The sequence below is a fragment of the Eulemur rufifrons genome, chromosome 30 (genome assembly GCF_041146395.1).
Source record: "Eulemur rufifrons isolate Redbay chromosome 30, OSU_ERuf_1, whole genome shotgun sequence".
NCBI classification, from domain to species: domain Eukaryota; kingdom Metazoa; phylum Chordata; class Mammalia; order Primates; family Lemuridae; genus Eulemur; species Eulemur rufifrons.
The window spans coordinates 134,118,621-134,144,146 of NC_091012.1; the positions used below are offsets into that span (position 1 = coordinate 134,118,621).

Below are 25,526 nucleotides of genomic sequence, written 5' to 3' on the forward strand. Positions count from 1 at the left end.
GTCATTGCAGCAAGTCTTCTTTTTAGAACAAAAAAATCCCCTTGCGAGCAAATCACTAAACAACGTTCAGTGATAAAGACACTAAATACATGACCAAATAAAGATGTCTTCATTTACCCTCACAAAGTACAATTGTTCCTAGTATTTCCTCCAAGAGTGATAAAGTTAGCTTTTGTCTTGGGGGGGCGGGTTGGGGATGCATGTGTGGCACACAAATGACAAATAATTACTAGTGAGGTCAATTCTAATGATATGTGGAAAGAAAATATGAACAGTTAAATCATTTTAAAGAGAATGAAGTAATCAAGTAACAATGCATTGCAAATGCATTAGATTTTAATCTTTAATATCTAACATTGCTTTAGGAAAAGTTTTCCCCTGAACCAAGAATACAATGCTAATTACATAAAAATATACACACATAAAAAGTAGTTCTCCAATTTCCCACGAAAAAATCCAAGTATAACTTCTAGAATAGTCAAGTTTTTTGTTTTAATTATAATTAAAGTCTCGGTCATCTCATTTATTAGCTCTGTAACTTACATATTTAAATTAAAGAAACGTTATTAGACAACCATTACAATTTATAAATGTAAGGTGCCATTATTGAGTAAATAGATCCCTCCATGAGTGGATGTGTCCCTTCTCCCACCAACTAATGAAGCAGCAATATACGTTAGTTTAACTTTATTAGGTGATACACTGCTGCAAATGCTAATTCTCTCTCCTCCCCCATGTTTATCTTGTGTATACGTGTGAGTGGGTTAGAATGCCTCGACATTATCTGTAATAATCAACAACAAGATGAGCTAGGCTTGGGCTTTCGGTGAAGACTGATGGTGTCTGTCTGAATCAAGTGATCTGACCTATCTTCGGTAGCAAGAACTCTCCGAACCGCTTCCTCAAAGGCTGCTGCGACATTTGTGGCATCTTTTGCACTTGTTTCAAAATAAGGATAGTCACCGTTGTCCCTGCACCAGGCCTGGGCTTCTTCTGTAGACACCTGCCGTTCGCTTATGTCAATCTTGTTACCCAAAATCACAAAAGGAAAGCTTTCGGGCTCTTTCACATCTGCATAATATATGAATTCTTTCTTCCAGTTACTCAAGTTCTGGAAGCTTTGCGAATCATCGACACTAAAAGTAAGCAGGCAACAGTCAGAACCTCTGTAAAACGGTGTCCTCAGGCTTCGGAATCGCTCTTGACCCGCTGTGTCCCAAATCTGCATGGTAACGAAATGTCCATCCACCTCCAAATCTTTATTTAAAAATTCCACACCTATTGTATGGAAGAGCTGGGTATCAAACTTATTAGTTACATATCTGTTCATAAGAGAACTCTTCCCAACTCCACCATCTCCAAGGAGAATTACTTTAAAAAGCGATGATTTTCCTGCCATCATTAATCTCAAGAGCTTTGACTTCAGAACCCTGTAAAATAAAAAGGTACCATTACATTCTTTTATACCTGTGCGTTCTGCTACATGATTCTAGGAATATCAACATTTAAATGAAATAAAACATACAGCCCCAATTCCTTTTTGCAAAGGGAATACCTAATAACAAAAATTGTCATTTACTGAGCACTTAACCGATGTGCCAGCCACTACCCTACCATTATTCCCTAAAACAGCTGATAAGCGCTCCTTCTTCCTCTTTCTCAGGCCACAGCTGACTGCCAGGCTGACACTCGGAACCATCACTCTAGATAAGCCCCTCTCTGCTCACAACAAGCCCCACTACCATTTGTTAAAGATGCAGTTAGAGACCCAAGCCTGCAAGTTTCTTTCACAACTTCAAACAGCCCTTCAGTGCACAGCAATGGTGTTCACTGATGGCATCCCTCGTGCTGAGGATGTTCTGTCTTCAGATATAGGTGCTGTTAGCCAGGAAAGCCAAAGATAGAAGCTGAATGATCTGGCTGTGAAATAAAATAAACCAACTACTGTATAAATGGACTTTATTCTTGTCATTAGGAACACTATTTTGAGTTTTCGAAAATTAATGTCACCAGCAATGGAATTTTTACTTTAAAATCATAATCTAGTACATTCTACCCACAAGACTCATTTGTGCAGCTCCAACTCTTAGCAAATATGAGCCCGTGCTGTCACTTATGTGTTTTGAGATGGAATGAAATAAACCTTAAACAAAAAAGTGGTACTATACATGCTCTTTAGGAGAAGTCCTGCGGCAGGATTAAAAGTTTTCCAACACTGCAAGAGTCAGCCTATGGAGGGTAAGAGCTTCTGTTTTAATTTTCTTTTTTTTAAGAGATAAGGTCTCACTCTGTCACCCAGGCTGGAGTGCAGTGGCACAATCATAGCTCATTGTAGCCTGGAACTGGGCTCAAGCAATCCTGCTTCAGCGTCCCGAGTAGCTGGGACTACAGGCACACGCCACCATACCTGGCTAATTTTTAAATTTTTTTGTTGTCCAACAAAGAACTCCTTGCTTGATAAAAAAGAAAACAAAATTTTTTTATAGAGGTGGGGGGCCTCTCTATGTTGCCCAAGATGGTCTCAAACTCCTGGCCTCAAGTGATCCTCTCATCTCAGCCTCCCAAAGTGCTGGGATTATAGGCATGAGCTACCTCGACTGGCCTTGTTTTAATTTTTTATTATGGAAAATGTCAAACATACACAAAATTTCTGAATGAGAATAATACAATCAACTTCCAAGGACCCTAAACCCAGCTCTACCCATTATCAACTTATGGCAAATCCTATTTCCTCCTTTACCCCCCACTCTCCCTTCTCCCAGTTATTTTTTTGTTGTTTCTTTTTTTTTTTTTTTTTTTTTTTTGAGACACAGTCTCACTCTGTTGCTCAGGCTAGAGTGCCATGGTGTCAGCCTAGCTCACAGCAACCTCAAACTCCTGGGCTCAAGCAATCCTCCTGCCTCAGCCTCCCAAGTAGCTGGGACTAAGGCATGTGCCACCATGCCCGACTAATTTTTTTTTCTACATATATTTTTAGTTGTCCATATAATTTCTTTCTATTTTTAGTAGAGATGGGGTCTCGCTCTTGCTCAGGCTGGTCTCAAACTCCTGAGCTCAAACGATCCACCTGCCTCGGCCTCCCAGAGTGCTAGGATTACAGGCGTGAGCCACCGCGCCTAGCCTCCCCAGTTATTTTGAATCACATATCAACTGGTAAACATTTTGGTATTAAATGGCTTTTAAGTATATTAAGCTTTATAAGAAGATAATCTTAAGAGCAGCACTGTCCAACAGAATTTTATACAATGATGGAAATGTCCAGTATGGCAGCCACTAGCCTAATTTGGCTGCTGAGCACTTGACATGTGGCTGACGGGAGTGAGGAACTGAATTTTAAATTTTATTTAATTTGAACTAAATAGCCACATTTAAAGAATCAATAGCTGTATTGGACAGCACAGCTCTACAGCAAAACTAGCCATTAACCTTAACATGAAAGCAGGTATTGTGAATCGCTCAATGGGAAGGTAAGAAAGATATGAACAATAATTTTTATATTGACGGGGATGAACTGTAAAATCACTGCAGTAAACATTCTCTGGCTATCTCTTGGTCATATGCAAATGTGACCCATTATGATGTAATTGAACATATCCTATAACCTCTTAAGAATTCTGCATTTCTAACTACATGCTCTACTATTCTGGTAAAAACCTGTAGTAGTAAGCAATCAAGTTAATGGGAAAATATGATTAAAAAGTAAAGGAACATACCTTAGTTCCTACCTCTTACTGGTTCTTCAAATCACTATTATAGAAATTACTACTACAATTAATACAATTTAAACTGTCCAACAAAAGTATGAGGCAGTTAAGGTGTCCCTTGGGAGACCTATTAAATTTCAAAAGTATGGCTCTGTTCAATGCCCAGTCTAAATTAAAGTTAGAGAGGAGACCCAAATACCCTCAAGCCCATTACTTTCATGACTTAGGTAACAATGCGCTAAATCTGTTGTTTTAATTCTTGGAATCTTGCTTAAACAACTTTAACTTAAAAAGACTGACAAAACAAAACAAAAAAAGTAAACCAACTATTTTGACATAGGGGGAGCATCTATCTAATGTCCTCTCAGAATCCTTCAGTGGGTTGTTTCCAAGACTAAGGCCAACTCCTAAGACAAGATACCTGGCCCCTGCTCACCTGGCCAGCCTCCCTCTGGCCACCTCCCCCACCAACATTCTCTGCTTCAGACATTCTGAAAAGCACTGTCACGTGGAACTGAAATTCAATTCCACTCGCTCAGTGCACTGCACAATCTTGCCTTCGCCCTGGCATACACTGCTTCCTCTGCTCATGACCCCCCAACAAACACGGTGCCTTCAGACTGTTCAGCATGGTTGTCACTTCCACTGGCAAGCCCCCTCAATGCTGTTCCTTTAACACAATTTCCATGTTGTGTTATCAGAGTGTAGCAGACATAGTCTATCATTTATTCCAGTATTTTTTATTAAGTCTCTACAGATTTAACTGCCTTACCAGACACAAAGTTTTATTATATAGTGCTAAATTTTCAGAATCTTTAAAATCAAATTATAAGCTAGGTCATATAATCAAACAACCCCTACCAAATACCAGACTACTGGTTACACACATCTACCAAATTAAGTTTTATAAATTCCTTGAGATTTGTAATTTATAATTTTATCAGGTCACTTTCATAGTTCTTTTCTTTTCTCATAATAATGTGAGATTTCCTAGTTTGTGTCATTATTCTGACCAAGCAAATTTGGGGTATGCTAGACCCACACACCAGGAAATAGGGTACAATTTTTCATATTTCCCATCTACAGTTTCAGGCCTCCTAGGTATTCCTACTTGGGAATATATTGGCATTTGCTTAAATAACTAATATACACATGAACATCTCTCTAACTGTAGGGCTGTATATAAACATACATGGTGATATAAATAATTATTACAGACCATCTTATTTCCTGTTGACATCTAACAAAAGCCAGCTTCATTCAACATAATCTCAATCAGCTTATGGACATTAAAAATGTTCCTTTTCTCTTCTCTAAAAACAGTAACATCCTTTGAAACTTCTTTAGTATAAGTTAAATGAATAATGGTATCCCACTATACTATTTTCAAAATTTACCTAAAAATGTAATGTGGAATCTCTCATACTCCGGTTTGGAATCATGGTCCAAAGGCAATAACTTTCACCAAGGTTAAAACATTGCTTTAGTAATTCTGCTAAATTCAGCAAAGAAATCTGAATAAGAAAAGCACAGTACATAGGTTATAAATCTTACCTTAATTGTTCAATTCAAGCATCATTATCTGCAAAGAAAAAAATAGCTCATCTTAACATTTGTCTTCATAATTAAGAGTAAAAACAAGAATTAAAATGTGAAAGAAGTATAGTATCTGACTGCTACTGGCAGCCAGATTCTTAACTTAAAAGGAAAACCACACCTTAAAGATGCCCATCTTTCTCAGCCTAAAAAGACCTTGCAATCAAATATTCCACTTTAATCACTGTTTTTTCAAAAAGTTTTTCATCTGCCCCTCCTTCTTTTCTAAGTTTCACAGAGACAGCTATTAAGACAAAACATATTTCATTCATTCTTCACAACTTGTCCAAATTTGGAGTGGCTTAGAATACGTCATACTCCAGAGAATAAAATAAAGATAACACAAACAAGGAAAACAGAGGGCCATGCAAGGGAGGGGCACCAATATGCCACAGGAAAAGTCGGGCTAAAGCTAAAGGTAGCACAGTGTCTGAAGCTCTAAGCAGCCAAGGCAAAAATGAAAACTCTCTTGTTTCTGTGCGAATAAAAGCACACTGTCAGAAAGGAAAACTTGTTCCTGGTACCAAATGCCAGGAGCACAGTCCCATGAGTGAGCTAGTTAACATCCTGAAGCCTCATGGGAACAATGGTGACAACGGTACCTACCTCCTAGGGTTGTTGAGAAGATTCACTCAGACGATGAGGGAAAGTGTCTCATCACAATGCCAGGCTCCTTCCTTACAGAAGTACAGGAAGTTTCTGTGAATGAAAACATGAGGAAGTCTTTACTGGCAGTTTTACACACAAGTTCATTTTATGGCCATTTCTTACATCAAACTTTGGTAAGAACTATGGGCAGAACAAATCACAGGATTTTGCAGGCCTACATTAGGAAGCCAAAGGATGCTAGTCCTAAAGATCAAATTCAATTAGGTTTCCCAGCAATGACTATGTGGGACTGTGCTAAAGTACTAGCCTCTCTTGGTCTAAACCAATGGTTTCAAACCGCGCCCCCCTCTTTTTTTTAAAAGCAAAGGGCATTTTTGTGGGACTTAGCAGTCCTTAACCTATAAATTCAATCAATGAAAAAAAAAGACTCTTTAAAATCCCAACATTTGGGGTAAAGGATAAAACAACAACAATAACAATAGCAGCCAACATTGATTGAGCCCTGTATACGACTCACTCTGCGACACTGCTGTCTACTCCTCACAAGTCTCCTATTACCTTTGCATTACAGATGAGGATACTGACTCAGAGAGGTTCCACACCTAGTAAAAGGTGTGAGTAAGAGATGAATGTGGCAGACTGGCTCTACAGCCCAGGCACTTAACCCACTAGGCTACGTCAATCTCCACTGCCTTTGCATTTGTTTCTGAGGGTTTTCCTGTTGTTACAGGTGAAACGAAAATAAGCAGTTGCAAACAGTAACAATCTTTCACCTCCTTGCTTTATTTTAAGATCTGCACAAGAACAAGTTAACCCGACAGAACTCGTAGTCTCCAATCTGTTGATATGTGGTATAAAGCACCTTTGAATGTGCCTATGTTTAATTAGTTTTTTAAAACATGATTTAAATGTCAAATGTCTGCAGAACTCTGAAGCATCTCCACAGAAGCCTAGTGTTCCCGAGCACAAGTGGGAGTGCACTTTTTCAACAAGCATTTTTTGAGTGTCTACTATGTGCCAGACATTGAGGGTGCAAATCACACACACACACACACACACACACACACACAGTCCCTGCCTTATGGAGCTTGTCTTGGGTGAGAGTGACATCCACACAAACCCGTTTAAGTTATAACTGTGGCAAGTCCTACAAAATGAGAGGCAAATGGTACAGAGTACGACTATTCACACTCAGCCAAAACGCAAAGAAAAACCTAGAATAGTGCAGGGGATTCTGCCCCAATCTCCCTCAGTGAGTGAGAGGCACAATGTGTAAACCCTTATCTCATGGAGCTGCAGGGCGATCTGGCCGTCAGGGGGACTTAATTTGCATACAACATGATACTGTAACACAAGCCCACTATTTCACTTGCCCAGCTGCAGTTAAGGAAATAGCAGTAACTTCCAACACAGGAGGGAAACTGGGCTACACAGTGTTACACTGTGTTAATGAGACACTGTATGTGGGTTTCCAGTGTGGTCTGTTCTAAAGTAATGTCTCAATGATCATTTTAGCCACATGCTGGCCTTGCAACGCAACCCTCACCAAAGTCTGACTCCACTGAAGGGGGATATGACCAAGGGAAAGGAGATTTAACCTCAGGCTAAGCTCAGCAGGAGAAGGAAAAGACTAGGAGAAAAAAGAGGGAGCCAGAACTAGAAAGTGGGACCAACCCATGCCAAGGCTCTGCCAAGGAAGCCTGGCCTAGCAAGGCCTGGGAGAGCTCAAAGGAGGCCTGAGCCCCTCTGGAGGCTGGAGAGCAGACAGTGTGCTAGAAAGGTGGGGCTGCACGGAGAGGCCCTGCAGTGGACAGGGCTGTAGAAGCCAGGGGAAGAATTTCTGCCTGTACCCTAGGAATGATGGGGAGAAACTGAAATAGCTTCAGTAGTGGGTGACCCAATCAGATATACCCAATCAGACACGCAGTCCAGAAAGGCAACTGGCTGCAATGGAAGAACGGCTGCAGGAGAGCGGAGGAGGAAGGCCTCGGGTAGAGCCGGGATGGATGCAGTTATGATCCCTCTCTCCACTACCAATGGTGTCAGCTGGGCTTACGATTGAAAATTGAGGTGGTTGTGCCTCACATTTGATCCTCCAGTAAGATACGTACTATGTGACCTCATGCTTCACCTTGCCCCCCCTTATATCCCTCCTGTTACCTGGCTAACTCCTACTCACCCTTGTAGATGCAGCTAGACCTCATCTCCTCCCCAACACCTACCAGACATCTCTGACTGAACCCCCTCCTAACACACCCCGTGCATGCCTCTAGCATTTACCATCATGAATTCTATAATTGACAGGCCTACTACAGCTAATATTATAAAAATGAAACATGCTCTCTATAAAGATTCATATTACACAGGCACATATTATAGTTATAAAAATGCCCATACTTTTCTCCCGAGTTGTTAATTTTTTAGACTATACCAAAATATACATGCCCATACTATTCTAAAACCACCTCCCCCAAAAAAGAAAGAAAGTGAAGTTTTACAAAAATGTTCAGTTGGGCAAATGAAAATGATTTATTTGCCCAACTGGGGGATGCTGTGAACAACCTGAGAAGACATGGAAACATGGAACTGTAGAAATATACCATTAAGTGATAAAACCAAACAGCATGCACATTAGAATCACATCACATAAAAGCGTATAGATTTATGTTAAAGTCTGCAAGAAAACCTAGAATAATCAATATTGAGTTCAATCATCAAAGTTCTGATTTGGTTATGAAGTTATACTTTAATATCAAAAGTGTTTTTTAAAGTTTCATTTTAACTAAAAGCCTAGCTTTACCTAGTGCTACAATTAAAATGAAATGGAAATCATTTTCTTTTAAATTTTTAAATACTGGTACCAACCAGATCTCAAGGATAATCACTTTCTAAATTTTTCAGTAATTCAGATCATATTAAAAGTCAGATTCAATATGATACCAAAAGCACAAGCAACAAAAAATAGATTGAACTTCATCAAAATTAAAAATTTATGTGGGCCAGGCGTGGTGGCTCACGAGCTGGGGCGAGAGGATTGCTCAAGGTCAGGAGTTCGAGACCAGCCTGAGCAAGAGTGAGACCCCTATCTTTATTAAAAATAGAAAGAAATTAGCTGGACAACTAAAAATATATAGAAAAAATTAGCCGGGCATAGTGGCACATGCTTGTAGTCCCAGCTACTCGGGAGGCTGAGGCAGAAGGATTGTTTGAGCCCAGGAGTTTGAGGGTGCTGTGAGCTAGGCTGATGCCATGGCACTCTAGCCCAGGCAACAGAGAGAGACTCTGTCTCAAAAAAAAAAAAACAAAAAAACAAACAAAAAAAAAACTTATATGCTTTCAAAGGACACTGTCAAAAAAGTGTAAAGACAACCCACAAAATGGGAGAAAGCATTTGTAAATTGTGTGTTTGATAAGGGACTTATATCCAGAATATACAGTTGACTCTTGAACAACACAGATTTACACTGCACAGGTATGCTTATACATGGATTTTTTTTCCAACACATAAATTAGAAATTTTTTGAGATCTGCAACAATTTGAAAAAACTCACAAACTTCATGACTTAGAAATATTGAAAAAATTAAGAAAAAGGTATGTCATGAATGCATAAATATATGTATATACTAGTCTATTGTATTATTTGCTATCATAAAATATATACAAATCTATTATAAAAAGTTAGAATTTGTCAAAACTTACACATACAGACCGTACATGGCCCCATTTGCAGTTGAAAGAAACAAAGATGCAGTATTAAATCATAACTGCCCAAAATTAACTGTAGTACATACTATACTCAATAATTTTGTAGCCACCTCCTGTCACTACTGTGATGAGCTCGTGTTGCAAGTATGCCCTGTGACACTAATCATCTCTTCATGAATAGTTCATCACTCTGGTAAATTGCCTATTGCAGTAAAAATGATCTCTCTCATTATTTTTCATCATATTTAGTACAATACCATAAACTTTGATGAACACCATGGGACCCATACAAAGTGCCACTAATGATGCTGGAAGTGCTCACAAGAAGTAGAGAAAAGTCATGACATTACAAGAAAAAGTTGAATTGCTTGGTATGTACTATAGACTGAGGTCTGCAGCTGCAGTTGCCTGCCATTTCAGACAGATGATTCATCTTGTAAAGAGACGACATAAACTTACTGTATTGATAAATATGGTACAATACTGTAAATGCATTTTCTCTTCCATGATTTTCTTAATAACATTTTCTTTAGCTTACTTTATTGTAAGAATATAGTACATAATACACATAACATACAAAATACATGTTAATCAACTACTCATGTTATCATTATGGCTTGTCGTCAACAGTAGGCTATTTGTAATTAAGTTTCTTGGGAGGGGGGTCAAAAGTTATATGATTTTTTTTTTTACTGTGCAGGGGGTCCCCTCACCCCTGTGTTATTCGAGGGTCAACTGTATAAATAACTCTTACAACTAACTCATCAGTTTAAAAAAACCAACCTCAAATAACCCAATTTAAAAAATGGCCAAAAATGCTTAACATCATTAGCTGGTAGTAAAATGCAAATCAAAACTACAATGAAATACTACTTCATACCCTCTAGGATGGCTAGAATCAAAAAGACAGACAATAACAAGCATTGACAAGGATGGAGACAGTGGAATCCTCATACACTACTGATGGAATTACAAAATGGTGCAATGATAACAGAAAACAGTCTGGCAGTTCCTCAAAAAGGTAAACAGAGTTACCATATGGCCCAGCAATTCCTCTCCTAGGTATATACCCAAGAGAAACGAAAACATACATCCACGAAAAACTTGTACATGACTGTTCATAGATGCATTATTCATAATAATCAAAACATAGAAACCCAAATGTGTACCAACTGATGAACAAATAAACAAAATGTGGCATAGCCATACAATGCTCCAAGTGGATAAACCTCAAAAACATGCTTAGTGAAAGAAGCCAAACACAAAAGGCCACCTATTGTATGATTCCATTTATACAAAATGTTCAGAATAGGCACATCCATACAGACAGAAAGTAAGATTCCTGGTTGCCAGGAGCTGTGACAGGGGGAGGTAAATGAGGAATGACTGCAAATGAGTACAGAGTTTCTTTTTGGGGTGATGAAAATATTCTGGAATTAGATAGTGATTACAGCTGTACAACTTTGTGAATACACTAAAACCCACTGAATTGTATACTTTAAAAGAGTGAATTTTTTTTTTTTTTTTTTTTGAGACAGAGTCTCACTCTGTTGCCCAGGCTAGAGTGAGTGCCGTGGCGTCAGCCTAGCTCACAGCAACCTCAAACTCCTGAGCTCAAGCGATCCTCCTGTCTCAGCCTCCCAAGTAGCTGGGACTACAGGCATGCACCACCATGCCCGGCTAATTTTTTTTTTTTTCTATATATATTTTTAGCTGTCCATATAATTTCTTTCTATTTTTAGTAGAGATGGGGTCTTGCTCTTGCTCAGGCTGGTCTCGAACTCCTGAGCTCAAACAATCCGCCCACCTCGGCCTCCCAGAGTGCTAGGATTACAGGCGTGAGCCACCACGCCTGGCCTAAAAGAGTGAATTTTACAGTATGTGAAAAAATATATGTACCTCCTGAGAATTAGAAATATGACCCTAGAATTGTATTTATTAATACAACCAGTGCTGCAAATGATCTCCTCGTCCCTTCAGCAGCATCCCTTTAAATAAATCAGTTACACGCATACAATAGATACTGCTGCAGGATACAACAGCCCGTGCTGGCACCAACACATGCCATAGATGGCACACTGTAATCTGAACGAGAAGTTGGAGAAGCAGGTCACTGGCAGGAAAGAAAATGGGTTACATTTTCAGCACATACCTCAAAATTCAAAAGACAAAAGAAGAGCATTTCATATCAATCCTCTCCTTCCTATAACACTATTTTCTCAACTTTTCTATTGTATACTTTTATCTTGCACTATTGATTGTTTATGAACAGTTTATCAATAGTGTACCCTTTCCTCTGGCCTTCTCCAACCCCTTGCTGGCTTCCAAAGCTGTACACTGAACCAAGGGGGAGACTATAAAGCATCAAGATCCAAGCAAAGAATATAAATCTCTAATATGAAAGTCTGCATGGATTAGACATTTTTTTATTGGTCATGGATCTAATTGCCTCCATTCTTACAGATAACTAATCCCATTTATTTCTTCATTATTTTTATAAGATATTGAGCATGGCATGCAAAGAGCTACCCAACCTCACTTACAAGCCTGTCCCAATTATTAATATATCCCTACAACTCACTACCCCCAAATCTACCACTGGCATTTCCTGTCCACATCTTTGCTCAGCCTGTTACCTTGGCCTGGGTGGCGCCTCCCTACCTCCAAAGCTGTGAAAATCCTAGTCAACAGAGGCCTAGCTCAGATCACCTCATGCAAGAAGCCTTCTAAGGCCACCCTGCAAACTATTCTTTCTCTTATCTTTGCTCTCATCGTCCATCATTTACACCTCCATTACGGCTCTCATTTGCTTATGCTCTAATCACCTGTGGTGTATGTGTCTGATTCCGAATTACAATGTCAACTCCCTGGGAGGGATGCACAACACCCAGTGCCATTCATTCCTTTGTCCTTTGGGTCTGCCTCTTCCTGAATAATGTGCTACATGCAGTGAGGTGCAAATAAATGCTAAATTAAGAACAAAGAGTAAATTACTTCCTCCTTTATTCTTTTTATTCTATTATTATTCTACTTGTTGTTTTCTGTACTTACAATTCTTTGTTTCTCTGTCAGTTCTTCCCCCATTCTATTTTTGATGTCTATTAAAATATGTGGAACAGAACAAAAAAATTGATTCTTACTTGCAAGTCTGATGAGAAACCCACTTTAAAATAAGTACTATTGATTGACTGCAATAGAGAGCTGGCAAATGTTGAAAAACTACTATATTCCTTAATAAGCTTGCCAAAGGGAGAGTAGGCTCCATTTTGTAAACTGCCTTTCTCAAAACTACAGATTTTGAAACACATACTCTATAACCCCTTGACCAGTTCTCACTTCCAAAAACTTAAGTTGCATTTATCACACTTGGTTTAAATTTAGAAACATTTTTTTTTCTTGTCAAATTCACAAGTTCCCTGTGCATTCACCCTGCATGTCCTAGTTAGAGGCATACATACCACTTACCACTTCATTTCATTTCACAGCTTAGGAAACTGAAGTTCAAAGAAATTAACCAGGGAACCAAAGCATAGATAATCTCAAAAATTATTTCTATTTTCACTTGAGCTATATTTATTTCCTTATATCTTAATTTAGGTGTGTCTCACTTAACAGCCTAATTGGTTCCACTGTTTGTTTTTAAAGACTTCCTTGGTTGTCATGCTGAAATGTATAAGCAAGAAGCAAGTCAAGGAAAGTCATTAAGTCTAAATGGGTGTTAGCTCTATAGTAAGAAGTTGACCAAAAAAAAAAAAAAAAAAAAAAAGAATTAAGCAAAATATTGTGGGAAAATACCATAGGAATAGACCAACATGGAGGCAAGACTCGCCAGATGAAATAAATTACCTAGTCATATCTGGTCAACCACTGATTATTACCTCTGGGACAGAGGCAGCTAGAGAAGGAAAAGAACTGTGTAAATCAAACTACCCTATCACTATGTCAGAGTACCTCCCCTATTAAAGAACCCATTTTAATAAGTACTCTTTTTTAAAGATGAATCACCTAATTTAACTTTTAAGAAATATGTTAACATTTTTCTTAAAACAAGGCACCTCTGTAGTTAGGTATGCTAACTAATCATGAATAGTGGTAGGAGGAGTAGGAATGGGAAGGGAGGAAGTGGGGAGGGCAAAAAAAAAAAAAGACTTAGTCAAGGAACTAAATTTTCTTAAACCATCCTGAAAGCGTAACGCAGCAGGATCCAGCGGAGCTTTCTGTAATGATGGAAATGTTCTACTATCTGCACTGTCCAATACAGTGGCCACTAACCACATGTGGCTACTGAGCACTTGAAAGTATTAATAGATCACCTGGGGGACTGAATTTTCCATTTTATTTAATTTTAATTCGTTCAAATTAAAACTGCTACATGAGGCTAGCAATTAAACAATTAAAAATTGTTTGGACAGTGCTACTGTGGACAGTGCAGGCCTAGAGTGTAGCTAATTGGGAGTCCATGAATGAACTGCAGGGACAAAATGCACCCCTTAGAATCACATGTGAAATAAGAGTGAGAGTATGGACGGACGCTTGTGTGCTTGAGCTTTTTTCTGGGAAGAGTAAAAAAGGTTTCATCAGATTCTTCAAGGAGTTCAGACCCCAAGAAATGATCACTATATGTCTGTACCATCCATATATTACATGTGATCCATCTGTATAGCTCATAACACCTTCAAGACTTTTTGTCTTTACTTGGCATCACTATTTCCCCTTTCCCTCCCTCAACCATGAGACTTTATAAATATTACACTGTAACCATAAACTGTGATTGCTCAGTGAATAGCCTTACTCATGGGAAACTGCTAATCCTGGGAAGTGAGGATAATGTTTTGTTCTTTATCTAACTTTGTTTTGTTTAATTTTTAAGGACTAAGCACAAATCTTCCTGTAATAAGGCACTTATCTGGAAAAGGCACTTAAAATGCTTCTTGACAATTAAAAAAAGAGCGGAGACAGTTTAAGATTGCACTTTGAAGGACAGAATTAAAACACAAAGAAATGGATAATAGTCACAAGATAAGAATACTAGGAATTACAGCTGGGTATTTCAGGAAGATAAACTGTGAAAAGAATGAATTTGAGTATGTATGTTAGAAAAATATGTTAAAGCAGCAAAACACAAACCAAATATGATCTGCAATGTCCGGATGCCGCTCTTCCAGTCAGATAAGAAACCAGGTGTTTAATTTAGAGCAGACAGGGCTAGAGGCTGGTGAACAACTCCTACACAAACTCAGGGAAGGGCTAGTATACAAACACTGTCCACAAGGCTCAAAGCCACAGCAAATAACTTCAAGACTGTTAGAGAAGTTAAGTTAGAGTAGTGGGGATTTCCCAAGAAGACATATTTAAAGAGGGCAACTATAATGTCTGGTATATAGGACTCAACTTAGAGTCTCCCAAATACCATTCTGCAGGGAAGTTGTCACCAGCTCAAAATCAGAAAAAACCTTAAGAGCACTATAGGCAACTTTCATAAAGTTCAGTTTATCCCATGGAACTGTCACTTCTCTGTCAATGCCCCAGTTTGCCCTTACCAAAGTGTTGAAACTGACTCTTCTCGTGAAACGCTTTCCAAGCCCAGACTTCCTCTGCCCCTCACTACCCATGTCCCCATCTGCCTCCAAGCCCGATTAACCCTCCACTCAGCTTTTATTACACACACAGTCCCCAACCCCTCCACTTTTCTGAATGTCAGCAAAGTCACCAGAGACCTCTTAATGGCCAATCCAATGGCTTCTTCTCAGTCCTCATCTGAATGCCCTAAGGCACATGCAGCCCTAAAGTGAATACAGAGAAAAGTGCTTCTCTTAGGACTTCATTGTGTATGTTTCTAGAAAATACCCTCAAGTTTGACCCATATCTCCCCCTGAGGCCCAGCTAGTAGATATTGAATTCTCTAGGTGTAGCCATCTTTCTGGACACACATGACCTAAAATCTTAGAAGGTGACTCAGTCTTGAGAAGCCCAATTGGGAAGGTGTCTTCTATAGTATCACACATTTAGCAAGAGGCACTGGTGGGACCTTCAAGTCTCACTGCCCATTACCACCTCTATTCCGTCTAAAGAGCCTGACAGTGACTCTCCTGAAAATGTTTCTTACTTAATCATCCATAAAACGACTCTGACAATAGGTTCTGCTTTCTCTCCCCTCACCCCCTTATCTTTCTTCAACCTAGACAGCTCCCTTTCCTGACAAGCTCTTTTTTTTTTTTTTAAGACAGAGTCTCTCTCTGTTGCCTGTGCTAGAGTGCTGTGGCGTCAGCCTAGCTCACAGTAACCTCAAACTCCTGGGCTCAAGCAATCTTTCTGCCTCAGCCTCCCGAGTAGCTGGGACTACAGGCATGTGCCACCATGCCCGGCTAATTTTTTCTATTTTTAGTTGTTTGGCTAATTTCTTTCTATTTATAGTAGAGGTGGGGGGGGGGGTCTCGCCGCTCTTGCTCAAGTAATCTTCCTGCCTTGGCCTCCCAGAGGGCTAGGATTACAGGCGTGAGCCACCAGACCGGCCCTTGACAAGCTCTTAATGAAGGTATTTCACAAGGTTGAAGCCCTTACTTCTTCCCAAACAACATCTTCCTGGGCTATAAAAACCAGTAATTCCTAAAGTAAAGTCCACCTTCACCCTCTCACATGCTGGAGCCAGACAGTAAAATTACTTGTATAATATGTCCATCTGGTATCCTGATGGTAGTTCAAATTCAAATATCTAAAAACAAGCTAATTATTTTCCCCATTTCCAAAATCTCTTTCTTCTTTTCTCTTACCCACTTCATTTATCCACACAAGAAATGTGTCCACTTCCCTCCCTACCTATTGTCATTGTATTGTTTGCTCAAATAACAAATGCTGTCGCTGTAATAACATTAGCAGCCACTATTTACTGAATATCTAGTAGGTACCAGGCATATAACACCTTAAAAATCACCTGCAATTTGGACACCATCACCCATGTTTTTTATAGATCAATAAATGGAAGTTCACCAAGATTAAATAACTTCCCCGGGTCTAATTAAACAGGGCTGGTCAAACATGTGTTACCTTCATTACCACCATATGACAGAAAAAGACTAAGAAATGTACAAATCCAATAAAGGCACCAAGAAGGAACAATTGTAGATGCAAGACAGCAAGAAAATTTAGAAGACAGAAAGCAAATGGTCCAGTAGTGACAGGGTGGAGACAACAAAGCCCAATGCGGGGAGAAGCAGCCAATGATGAGAAAGCCAATTCCCACCACAGAGCTGAAAAAGAACTGAACAGCACATGGGCATTTCTGAGGCTTCTCGAGACAGCAGGGGCTGAAAGCTCGAGGGGGTCTCCAAAAGGCTATGGACCCCATGACCACCCACTTTTGCCACCAGAGTAGTAAACAGGGAGCAAACATTAAGAAAAGCCGGGATGGAGGGACAGAGTGCCTAGGAAACCTGAATTGTGGCTTCCTTCCTCTGCCCGTCCCTCCCCTCAGCGACCAAAAAGGTAGATCCCCAAACTGCAAGATTAGCTCTGGGGGAAATGAGGGGGCCAAGGGCAAAGCTTACAGGTACTGGAAGGGAGTAGAAAATTAAAAACTGACTTTGCGGCTGGGCGCGGTGGCTCACGCCTGTAAGCCTAGCACTCTGGGAGGCCGAGGTGGGTGGATCGCTCAAGGTCAGGAGTTCGAGACCAGCCTGAGCAAGAGCGAGACCCCGTTTCTACAAAAAATAGAAAGAAATTATCTGGCGAACTAAAATATATATATACAAAAAATTAGCCGGGCATGGTGGCACATGCCTGTAGTCCCAGCTACTCGGGAGGCTGAGGCAGTAGGATCGCTTAAGCCCAGGAGTTTGAGGTTGCTGTGAGCTAGGCTGACGCCAGGGCACTCACTCTAGCCTGGGCAACAAAGCGAGACTCTGTCTCAAAAAAAAAAAAAAAAAAAAACTGACTTTGATGTTTTGTCTCCTTACAGCTAACCCTTGCATTCCATAAACTGTTACCAAAAGCACCCATTTCTAATCCTGAGATTCCCAAACTGTGTGCTGAGGTGCCCCAGAGAATCATGGCAAATTCACAGGGCCAGGGCAGGCTATTTTCAATTTTTTAGAGAAACACAGATACTCAATATTTGTAGGGTACTACTGCCTGAGGGAGTTCACGGTTGCAACATTAGATCACACCACACGTACCACATTCCTTTCGATGACATCACATCTTTGTGAAGCTGGGTTTTCCAGGACTGCTGTGATAAAAATCAAGTACTGGACACAAATTAATGTGAATTATGAGGGTGGCAGCCATTTGCTTGGCAACAACTATTTTTAAAATTTTATTTAAGAATACTAGAACTCATTCCAAAGAACCCTGCATTCACCGACCTACCTATGGTCCTCAAGCAGCTCTACTCCGACTTCCAACTACATTACGTATGCGTTTTCAGGTATTTCATCCAAGCAAATACACAAGTGTGAAAGTACACAGACTAGAGCAGTCACCGAGCTGCATAAGTAGCCTAGTTGGTGATTTCTAACTTTTCCTGAACCTGTTAGAATCATTTAAACACTCCTATCTGTTACAGTTCTGCATAACAAGTTCCAGAAACAGAAGTCTATACGGCTTTTTTTCCTGGCTTCTCTAGCACTGATAACACAGCCACGCTTATGGGGACTAACCTTCTGGAAATTACCCTAGCTTCTAAACCCCAAAACCTAATCCAATTCACAATAACTGGGAATTAAAATACAGTAGTTAGTTCAGCTCCTTCATACTGTCCTGCTATCCCTCCCGCTTGGATAAAGAATGCAGGAATGGAATGAATGTATCAAGTTGTTCTACACCCTTTCTCCATCCCATCAAACAACAGCATACATTTGTGGCCCATCAGGCCTAAGACAAAAGTGGAGCCTGCATCCACAGACTCCAGAGATGGCAATGAGCTGGGTTCAGTGCAGCCCGACTGTGAAGCCTGGACTGCCTGCTTTACTTCTCTGTTTTTTCCAGAATACACACCCAGTCTCTCTGCACGCCATATGGATCTAGCTGTTACCGTACATTCATTTACATCCAGTGGTCTCTCTATGTCCATGATAAGCAACAGCATTCTAAAGCCTGAACTCATCATGGTCAAAAATTAACAAAAAGTAATGGGAAAATCCAGAATGTGGAACTACCCAGACCACACTTCACAACATGTACAGTATCAAAAGTCACGTGAGAAACAGAGATATCTCCTCTAAGTTATCTAACTAGCCTGGGCACCCCCAGGCTCCGGGGTGCTCCCTGGGACTGCCCCCGGCCTCACCTCCCTTCACCTACATACCTACATGGCTCCAGGTCTCCTCCCTCAGGTGTCCTGGCCTTCCATTTGCATCATAACTTTCCACCAAACTCCCGGAGGCATTTTGTGAGTTCATCCCCAAACCCCCCCCCCCAAAAAATTCCTTAATAAACACTCTCTGTTGATGACCTACTTAGTCATGAGTCCTATTTTCTTATGCTTGCTTCTGCCTAACAAATTTATTATCTAGATAGCTTTCAAGTTAGACGTGCTGCCTAAACACATACACTTCCATTTGGCTTATTTCCTCCTGCTGCTTAACCAACAAATTGGGCAGAACTACTTGGAAGCTAATAATTTGCTGTCTCTTCTTGGTATCATATAATCTCCTAGAGATTATAAAGTACAACCGTCTCATTTTACCAAGAAACAAATGTAGTGACCTAACTTGGCCAGAGGAGCGAGATGACTCTGGCACCAATTTCTATGGACCCTTCCCAGAATAAAACACATCATTTTTTGTTAGATCCCATGCACTAGCAATCATTTTGAGATACGCAATTCAGCATTCCCCTTACCCCATAGACAACTCCTCATAAGAGGCAGAGAAATCTATTCACACTAAGCATTGGCATGAGTCAAGAACCAAAGCTACCAACAAAAAGATGCCATGTTGACTGCATGAATAACACTTACACGGTGATGCCTAATAGAGATCCAGCCCATTTTGACTGCTCCTCTCAATCAGTCACACTCCCAGAGTTCACCTAACAGTTAATTCCGCCACCAGAATGAAGCAGCACATATTTTGAAAGGCCTGGTCTGAGACAGGCAAGGAGAAAACAGGCTGGAAAACACCAGAAAGAAAACTGTGCAAAAGCCATTTTTAAAAATTTCACCATTTCTCTGTTTCAATGACAAAATGCATGCATAACTATTGCCTAGTGAGGCTAAATTTAAGAAAGAATTTTATGCTCAACAAGAATGACTTCTCAATTTGATTCTTGTAAATATTCACACATAGTTAACCACACAAAACTACAAAGAACTCATCAAGTTTTCCCTATTTCATCTAAGTCTGCCCACAGTAATGCCATGACACTGATACTTCTGTGCGGGGTGCAGAGCTGTTCTGTTTTTTTAATGAACACCTCACCTGTCTTGGAGTAGCTCAGGCAATAAATTCTGTTCTAGGCTGATGTCAGAACCTGATCTTATGATTATGATTAAACTGTAAGCTTCAGGAAGATCGGGACTCCCTAGTGCCCTTCTCACCAGTACCTTTGTATCAGTGCTTGACAGGCTGCTCAGAGGACTGCAATATTTTTCTTTTCTTTTCTTTTCTTTTTTTTTTTTAGACAGAGTCTCACTCTGTTGCCTGGGCTAGAGTGCCGTGGCGTTAGCCTAGCTCACAGCAACCTCAAACTCCTGGGCTCAAGCAATCCTCCTGCCTCAGCCTCCCGAGTAGCTGGGACTACACGTGTGGGCCACCACGCCTGCCTAATTTTTTCTGTTTTTAGTAGAGATGGGGTTTTGCTCTTGCTCAGGCTGGTCTCGAACTCCTGACCTCAAGCCATCCTCCCGCCTCGCCTCAGCCTCCCGGAATGCTAGGATTACAGGCATGAGCCACCTTGCCTGGCCAGAGGATTAGAATAATGCAGAAACTAAACTCACTAAGTCCACTCCAATGGCTCTCAATAGGTCTCATGTTCTTTTTGTCATTTTTGCCTCACTCCTTAATCTTTCAAATGAATATATGCCTCTTAGTCAAGAGAATTTTCCCCCTGCTCACTCTTAAAATGATGAGATATCCTAAATAGGAAAACAACATTGTATTTAAAGAACTATAGAAGTAGTTCAAACATAAGCTCTGGAGTTACACAGACTGCTCTAATGCAAAGCTTCTCAATCATGACACTAGTGACATTTTGGGCCAGACAACTCTTTGTTGTGGGGGGCTGTCCTGTACATTATGGGATGTTTAGCAGCATCCCTGGCCTCTACCCACTAGATGCCAGCAGCACCACCCCTGTCCCCAGGTGTGAACCAAAAATGCCTCCAGATATTGTCAAATGTCCCTAGGAGGACAAAATTGTCCCCCAGTTGAGAACTATTCTAACATTACAGACTTGCTTTGAATCCAGGCTCCGCCTCCTCACTACCTGTGTGACCTTGGGAAAGAGACCCAACCTTCCTCTGCCCCAGCAAATTCCCTGCAGAAATGCTGAAAATTAAATGAAATGATGTATGCGCAGGATATAGACCCACAGAACATTCACTGTCAGAGTTAGTGCCCAATAAATGGTAAGAAATGAGGGCAGGTTAAAATAAAATAATTTCTAAAACCAAAGGAACTTATTTTCAGGCCCCCAGAGTACTCTAGATGGAAGAAGTGGTTGAGATAGATGAAAGAAACAAAAAAAAAAAAAAAAAAGGAGAGGGAGAGAGAGAGAGAGAAGTTGGAAAAGAGGGAATAGCATTAAGGTATTTCCCTTGTCTCCAAGAACCTGGTTTCTCAACCCCGAGTACTTACGACAAAAAAGAAAAAAAAAAAACAAAAACCTAGTTTGGAGTCAAGGCCAATAATGGTCTACTTAGCTTTTGCCCCTCTACTCTAACATTCCAAATAAACCGAAAATATCCCCAAATCACAAAAGTCTCCAAAATAAATAAGCCACCAAACCGGAAACATTTTAGTATAAGCACCAAGAATTTACTAAAATGTACACGAGAATACGGAAAATACCAGTCTGCCAGACCATTGTCTTAAATTTGGGAAATCTAAATAACATACTAAAGTCCTAGGCAAATAGTGATGATATAAGCTTCTAAAAGTAAGTTTCTAACTGAATAGTTCTGAGTTTCCTTCATTTCTAGTTTTGCTCCACTGGACAGCTTTTGAGATTACAGGCAATGTAGGGATTTTCCATTACAATGGTGCCAGAGAAGGAAAGACAAACACATTAAAAAAAAAAAAAAAAGCAATCAAATTCTGCCCAAAGATTTTATAAGGACGCAAAAACTCCATGAAAAGATTGCAGTCACGTGCCGATTTGGAAACCAGCAGAAGAGTTATTCCTCAAAAGAACTGTGGTCACGGGATGTGTCATTGCTTTAAAAAAAAAAAAGCCAAAAACAGGGCCGGGTGCGGGGGCTCACGCCTGTAACCCTACCACTCTGGGAGGCCGAGGTGGGAGGATCGCTTGAATTCCTGAGTTGGAGACCAGCCTGAGCAAGAGCGAGACCCCGTCTCTACTAAAAATAGAAAGATTAGTTGGGCTTCATGGCCGGCGCCCGTAGTCCCGTAGTCCCAGCTACTCGGGAGGCTGAGGCAGAAGGATCCCTTGAACCCAGGAGTTTGAGGTTGCTGTAAGCTATGATCACACTCTACCGGGGTCGACAGAGAGAGAGTCTGTCTCAACACACACGCACACGCACGCAACACAGTACTTCCACCAACTATTTGGTCAGCACTTAAAATACTCATCTTGCCTTTTTACTTAATAAGTTGGAAGAAAGGGCACGATTCTGAAACCCTAGCTAGTGTCTGAATCAGATAACGCCTCCAAACTGCCCGCAGCCCCTAGGATTGGCTTTACAGTCCAAACGCCTCACCGGAGTGGTCATAAGACTTTAAGCAAACGTTCAGCTAGCTAGGTAGAACTTCAGAGGGTCTTTGCTGTTCCTCCATTAATTATTCGCATATAGGGTCTGGTTTGGGATATGTGGACGTGGGTGTCCCCGAGTGGTTGGGGGAAAGTCTGGTGAATTATGTGTGTTCCCAGGTGACCGGGTGTATTTCTCCGTGTGTGCGTCTATGCGCGCGCGTGCTCTCTCCATCTCTCCCCCGAGTATCTCGGATTTTTTAATAACCCTCCCGGGGTGTTTTACGTATCTCTCTGCCCCCGATGTGTGTGTGTTTCTCCCGAGTGTTTGGGTGTGTGTCTGTCCCTCTCCCCGAGTCTGTGGGTGTGGGAACCCGTCTTTCTTCCTGCGTCAGTCAGTAGAAGGCAGGGGAAGAACAATCCGACCCCTCTCCCCGGGCGGCCCTGTGACCCGCGCTAGCCTGGCACGCAACCGGCCCCAGTGGCCGGAGGCCCGGGCCGCCCCGCATCAGACCCTGACGCCCGTGCACCCCGGCCCAGCCCTCGCCCGGCCCTGGCGAAAGTCCCGAGCCCCGCTCACCTCGTGGCCACACGGAAGACGCCCCGGGGACTCCGGGCTGGCCTATATGGGTGCAATGAGGACAGAAAGAGGGTCGCGGACCTGGCGGGCAGGAGGCGGCAGCGGTGGCGCTGCCGCGCTTCAGCTCCAGCTCCAGCTGCTCACATCCAGCGCAGAGGAAACAACATGGCGACGGGCCGGGGCGGGGCCCAGGGAGGCGGGGCGGGGCCTGGGACGAGACCCCGGGAGCAGAACCCGGGGGAGGCGGGGCCCGCGGGGCCGGTGCGCCGCCCTCACCCGTACCCTGACTGACGGTCCTGGCTGAGTCGCGGTTTGCCCTCGGGTCGGCGGCTTCTCGTGTCCAAGCACAACGTAATAGTTATTTTGAAAAGTTTGGGTAAGGTGGAAATAAACAGATCTCATGACCATGATCACAGGATGTCGTGATTACGGTGATGAAAAAAATGAATGTTCAACCGGACAAAGAACAAACAGGTAGATAAAAACGAAAACAGCTGTGACGTCGTGGAATAACGAGAATTTATAAATTAAGCTTTTAAAATTTCCTTTCAGTCTTGTTAAAATACTTCCTCTGTCCTCTCTAAATATAAAGCAGTAGTGGCTAGAGGTGATATTGGAGAAATTCTTAATTCCTCGCTTTATATATGCAGTTGGGCGCATGCGTCCTATGATATAGGCCTCTGGAGGCAGCAAGGACTCTAAGTGACCTTTCAGTACATCTGGTGGGGTAGATTTAGTTTGTTTATTTTCCAAGAGAAAGATCTCACTTTTATGATTTTGGGGCCCACAATAATTTTAATAATCTCTGGCTCTTTGGGGAGTCATTTTCAGGTAATGACTTTTCATTTAGCACTAGAAAGGTTATATTTGAGAGATTGTCTCACAAGTTACAAAAGACAATTTTAGAATACTTGTGAAAATAAGACACGTAATAAAGATTGCGTTCTAGTTGGAGCTTAAATGAATTTTCCTTATAAAAAGAAATCTATTAATATGTTTTACCTGCAGGTTATTTCCCCAAGGAAATATGGGTGAAGATTTATAAAATATAAATTGTTGAAAATAGGCAGGAGGAAGAGAGATTCATTATCTTGTTTTAAAACACATAATAGGTTTCTCTTCAGGTCATATAAATCTTTCACCTTTTAAAACACATAATAATTAAAACTACCCAATAAAGCATATATGAACATTACAGTTAATTTTCCAATAGAAAAAAATGGTGTCATGTACATTGGGCCAAATTACAACAAGCAATCCACAGCGTCATTAATGAAATGCCATCGGAAAAACTTGTCATAATCATAGTCAAGCACTGATGGAAAAAAAAAGAAAGAGAAATTTTTTAAAAAAGGAGTGATGGAACAGGAAGCTAGTACCAACCAGCTATTAACAAGTGCTCTTATGGAATTATTGTATCTTTTTTTGTTTACTCTTTTTTTAAATAAATTAAATACTTACAATTTCTTTTTACAGATTTAGAAGTGGTAGAATTACTGTATCTTAAAGTAAGCCTTGAGAAATCCAAGAGCTTTCAAAAAAAAAAGCTCTAAGAAGGTCCTGTAAGTGATTCTAGGCTGTTCCAAAATGTAAGGAGGCATTCGGAACATATTTGAATGTAGTTCACAGCACCTGAAGAAAGAATAGGAAAGTATTAATAACTTTTTCTGAAATAACTGTTACTTGGATACTAGCCAACCAACATTTAAGAATGCTAACATGTTCTGATCTCTTCCACTATTCACTTTTTCACCTAATTTATTTTTCAGTGCAAGAGTAGAGTGGGTCAAAAGATTTTTCTCTGCAGGGCAAGATTGGGGAATTTTTGTTGTTAGATGTGTGTGCATATCAAGCTGACATAAGTTGGATAAATGCTCTCTATCTCTCTTGCTCCATAAACGTGTTTATTGATGAAAACATTCAAGAACTGACCTAGTTTGACTCCCTTCATCTAATTAAGATTTTCATCTTTTTATTCTGTAAACACCAATGCATCACTCATGGAAAAGAAAAAGGTCAAGGTTGCTACACATTAATGATTCTTTTCTTTAAATCACAGCTACTTATTATGAGCACTAGAAGTTAATATCCCATTTCAGGCTGGAGTCTGAAAGAAACCACCTCTGGCACCTCTGATGAAAAGCTACACATAAGTGGCCCCCAGACTTGGGTACAACAAATACTGGTTATAATTGAATTGCTTATACTTTTCACATATAAGAAAAAATACAGAACTCAATGGTAGGCAATTTGACCATTAAATCACATATTTAAATAATCAAAAATTTGATATTTTTCCCAAGTCATTGGCCAAAATAACAGATTTGTTCACAATATCATATAGATGTTCTTATACTAAGGAGGGGGAGAAAAGCATAAAATATGTACAAAAGCAACTCAAAATCCATTATATTTGGCTTTAAAGAGTGAAAATAGATAACAACATATAATGTTAAGTGAAAAAGAA

General features: G+C 40.6%; 1 protein-coding gene across 5 annotated transcripts; it reads right to left on the bottom strand.

Annotated features, from left to right (window-relative positions):
- Window positions 1-187: 187 nt before the first annotated feature.
- On the bottom strand, window positions 188-23,227 carry RAB9A (RAB9A, member RAS oncogene family). 5 transcript variants are annotated; one of them, XM_069463470.1, is made up of 4 exons: window positions 23,060-23,226; window positions 5,907-5,999; window positions 5,259-5,286; window positions 404-1,430 (listed from the first exon to the last, which is right to left on the bottom strand). In XM_069463470.1, exon 4 carries the CDS (start codon window positions 1,400-1,402, stop codon window positions 794-796), a length of 609 nt encoding a protein of 202 aa, XP_069319571.1. In that variant the 5' UTR covers window positions 1,403-1,430; window positions 5,259-5,286; window positions 5,907-5,999; window positions 23,060-23,226; the 3' UTR covers window positions 404-793. The 5 variants fall into 5 exon arrangements, with proteins under 5 accessions (XP_069319576.1, XP_069319577.1, XP_069319571.1 ...); XM_069463471.1 differs by having other exon boundaries at window positions 5,903-5,999; XM_069463475.1 differs by lacking the exon at window positions 5,259-5,286 and having other exon boundaries at window positions 188-1,430; window positions 23,060-23,227.
- Between the last annotated feature and the right edge of the window lie 2,299 nt (window positions 23,228-25,526).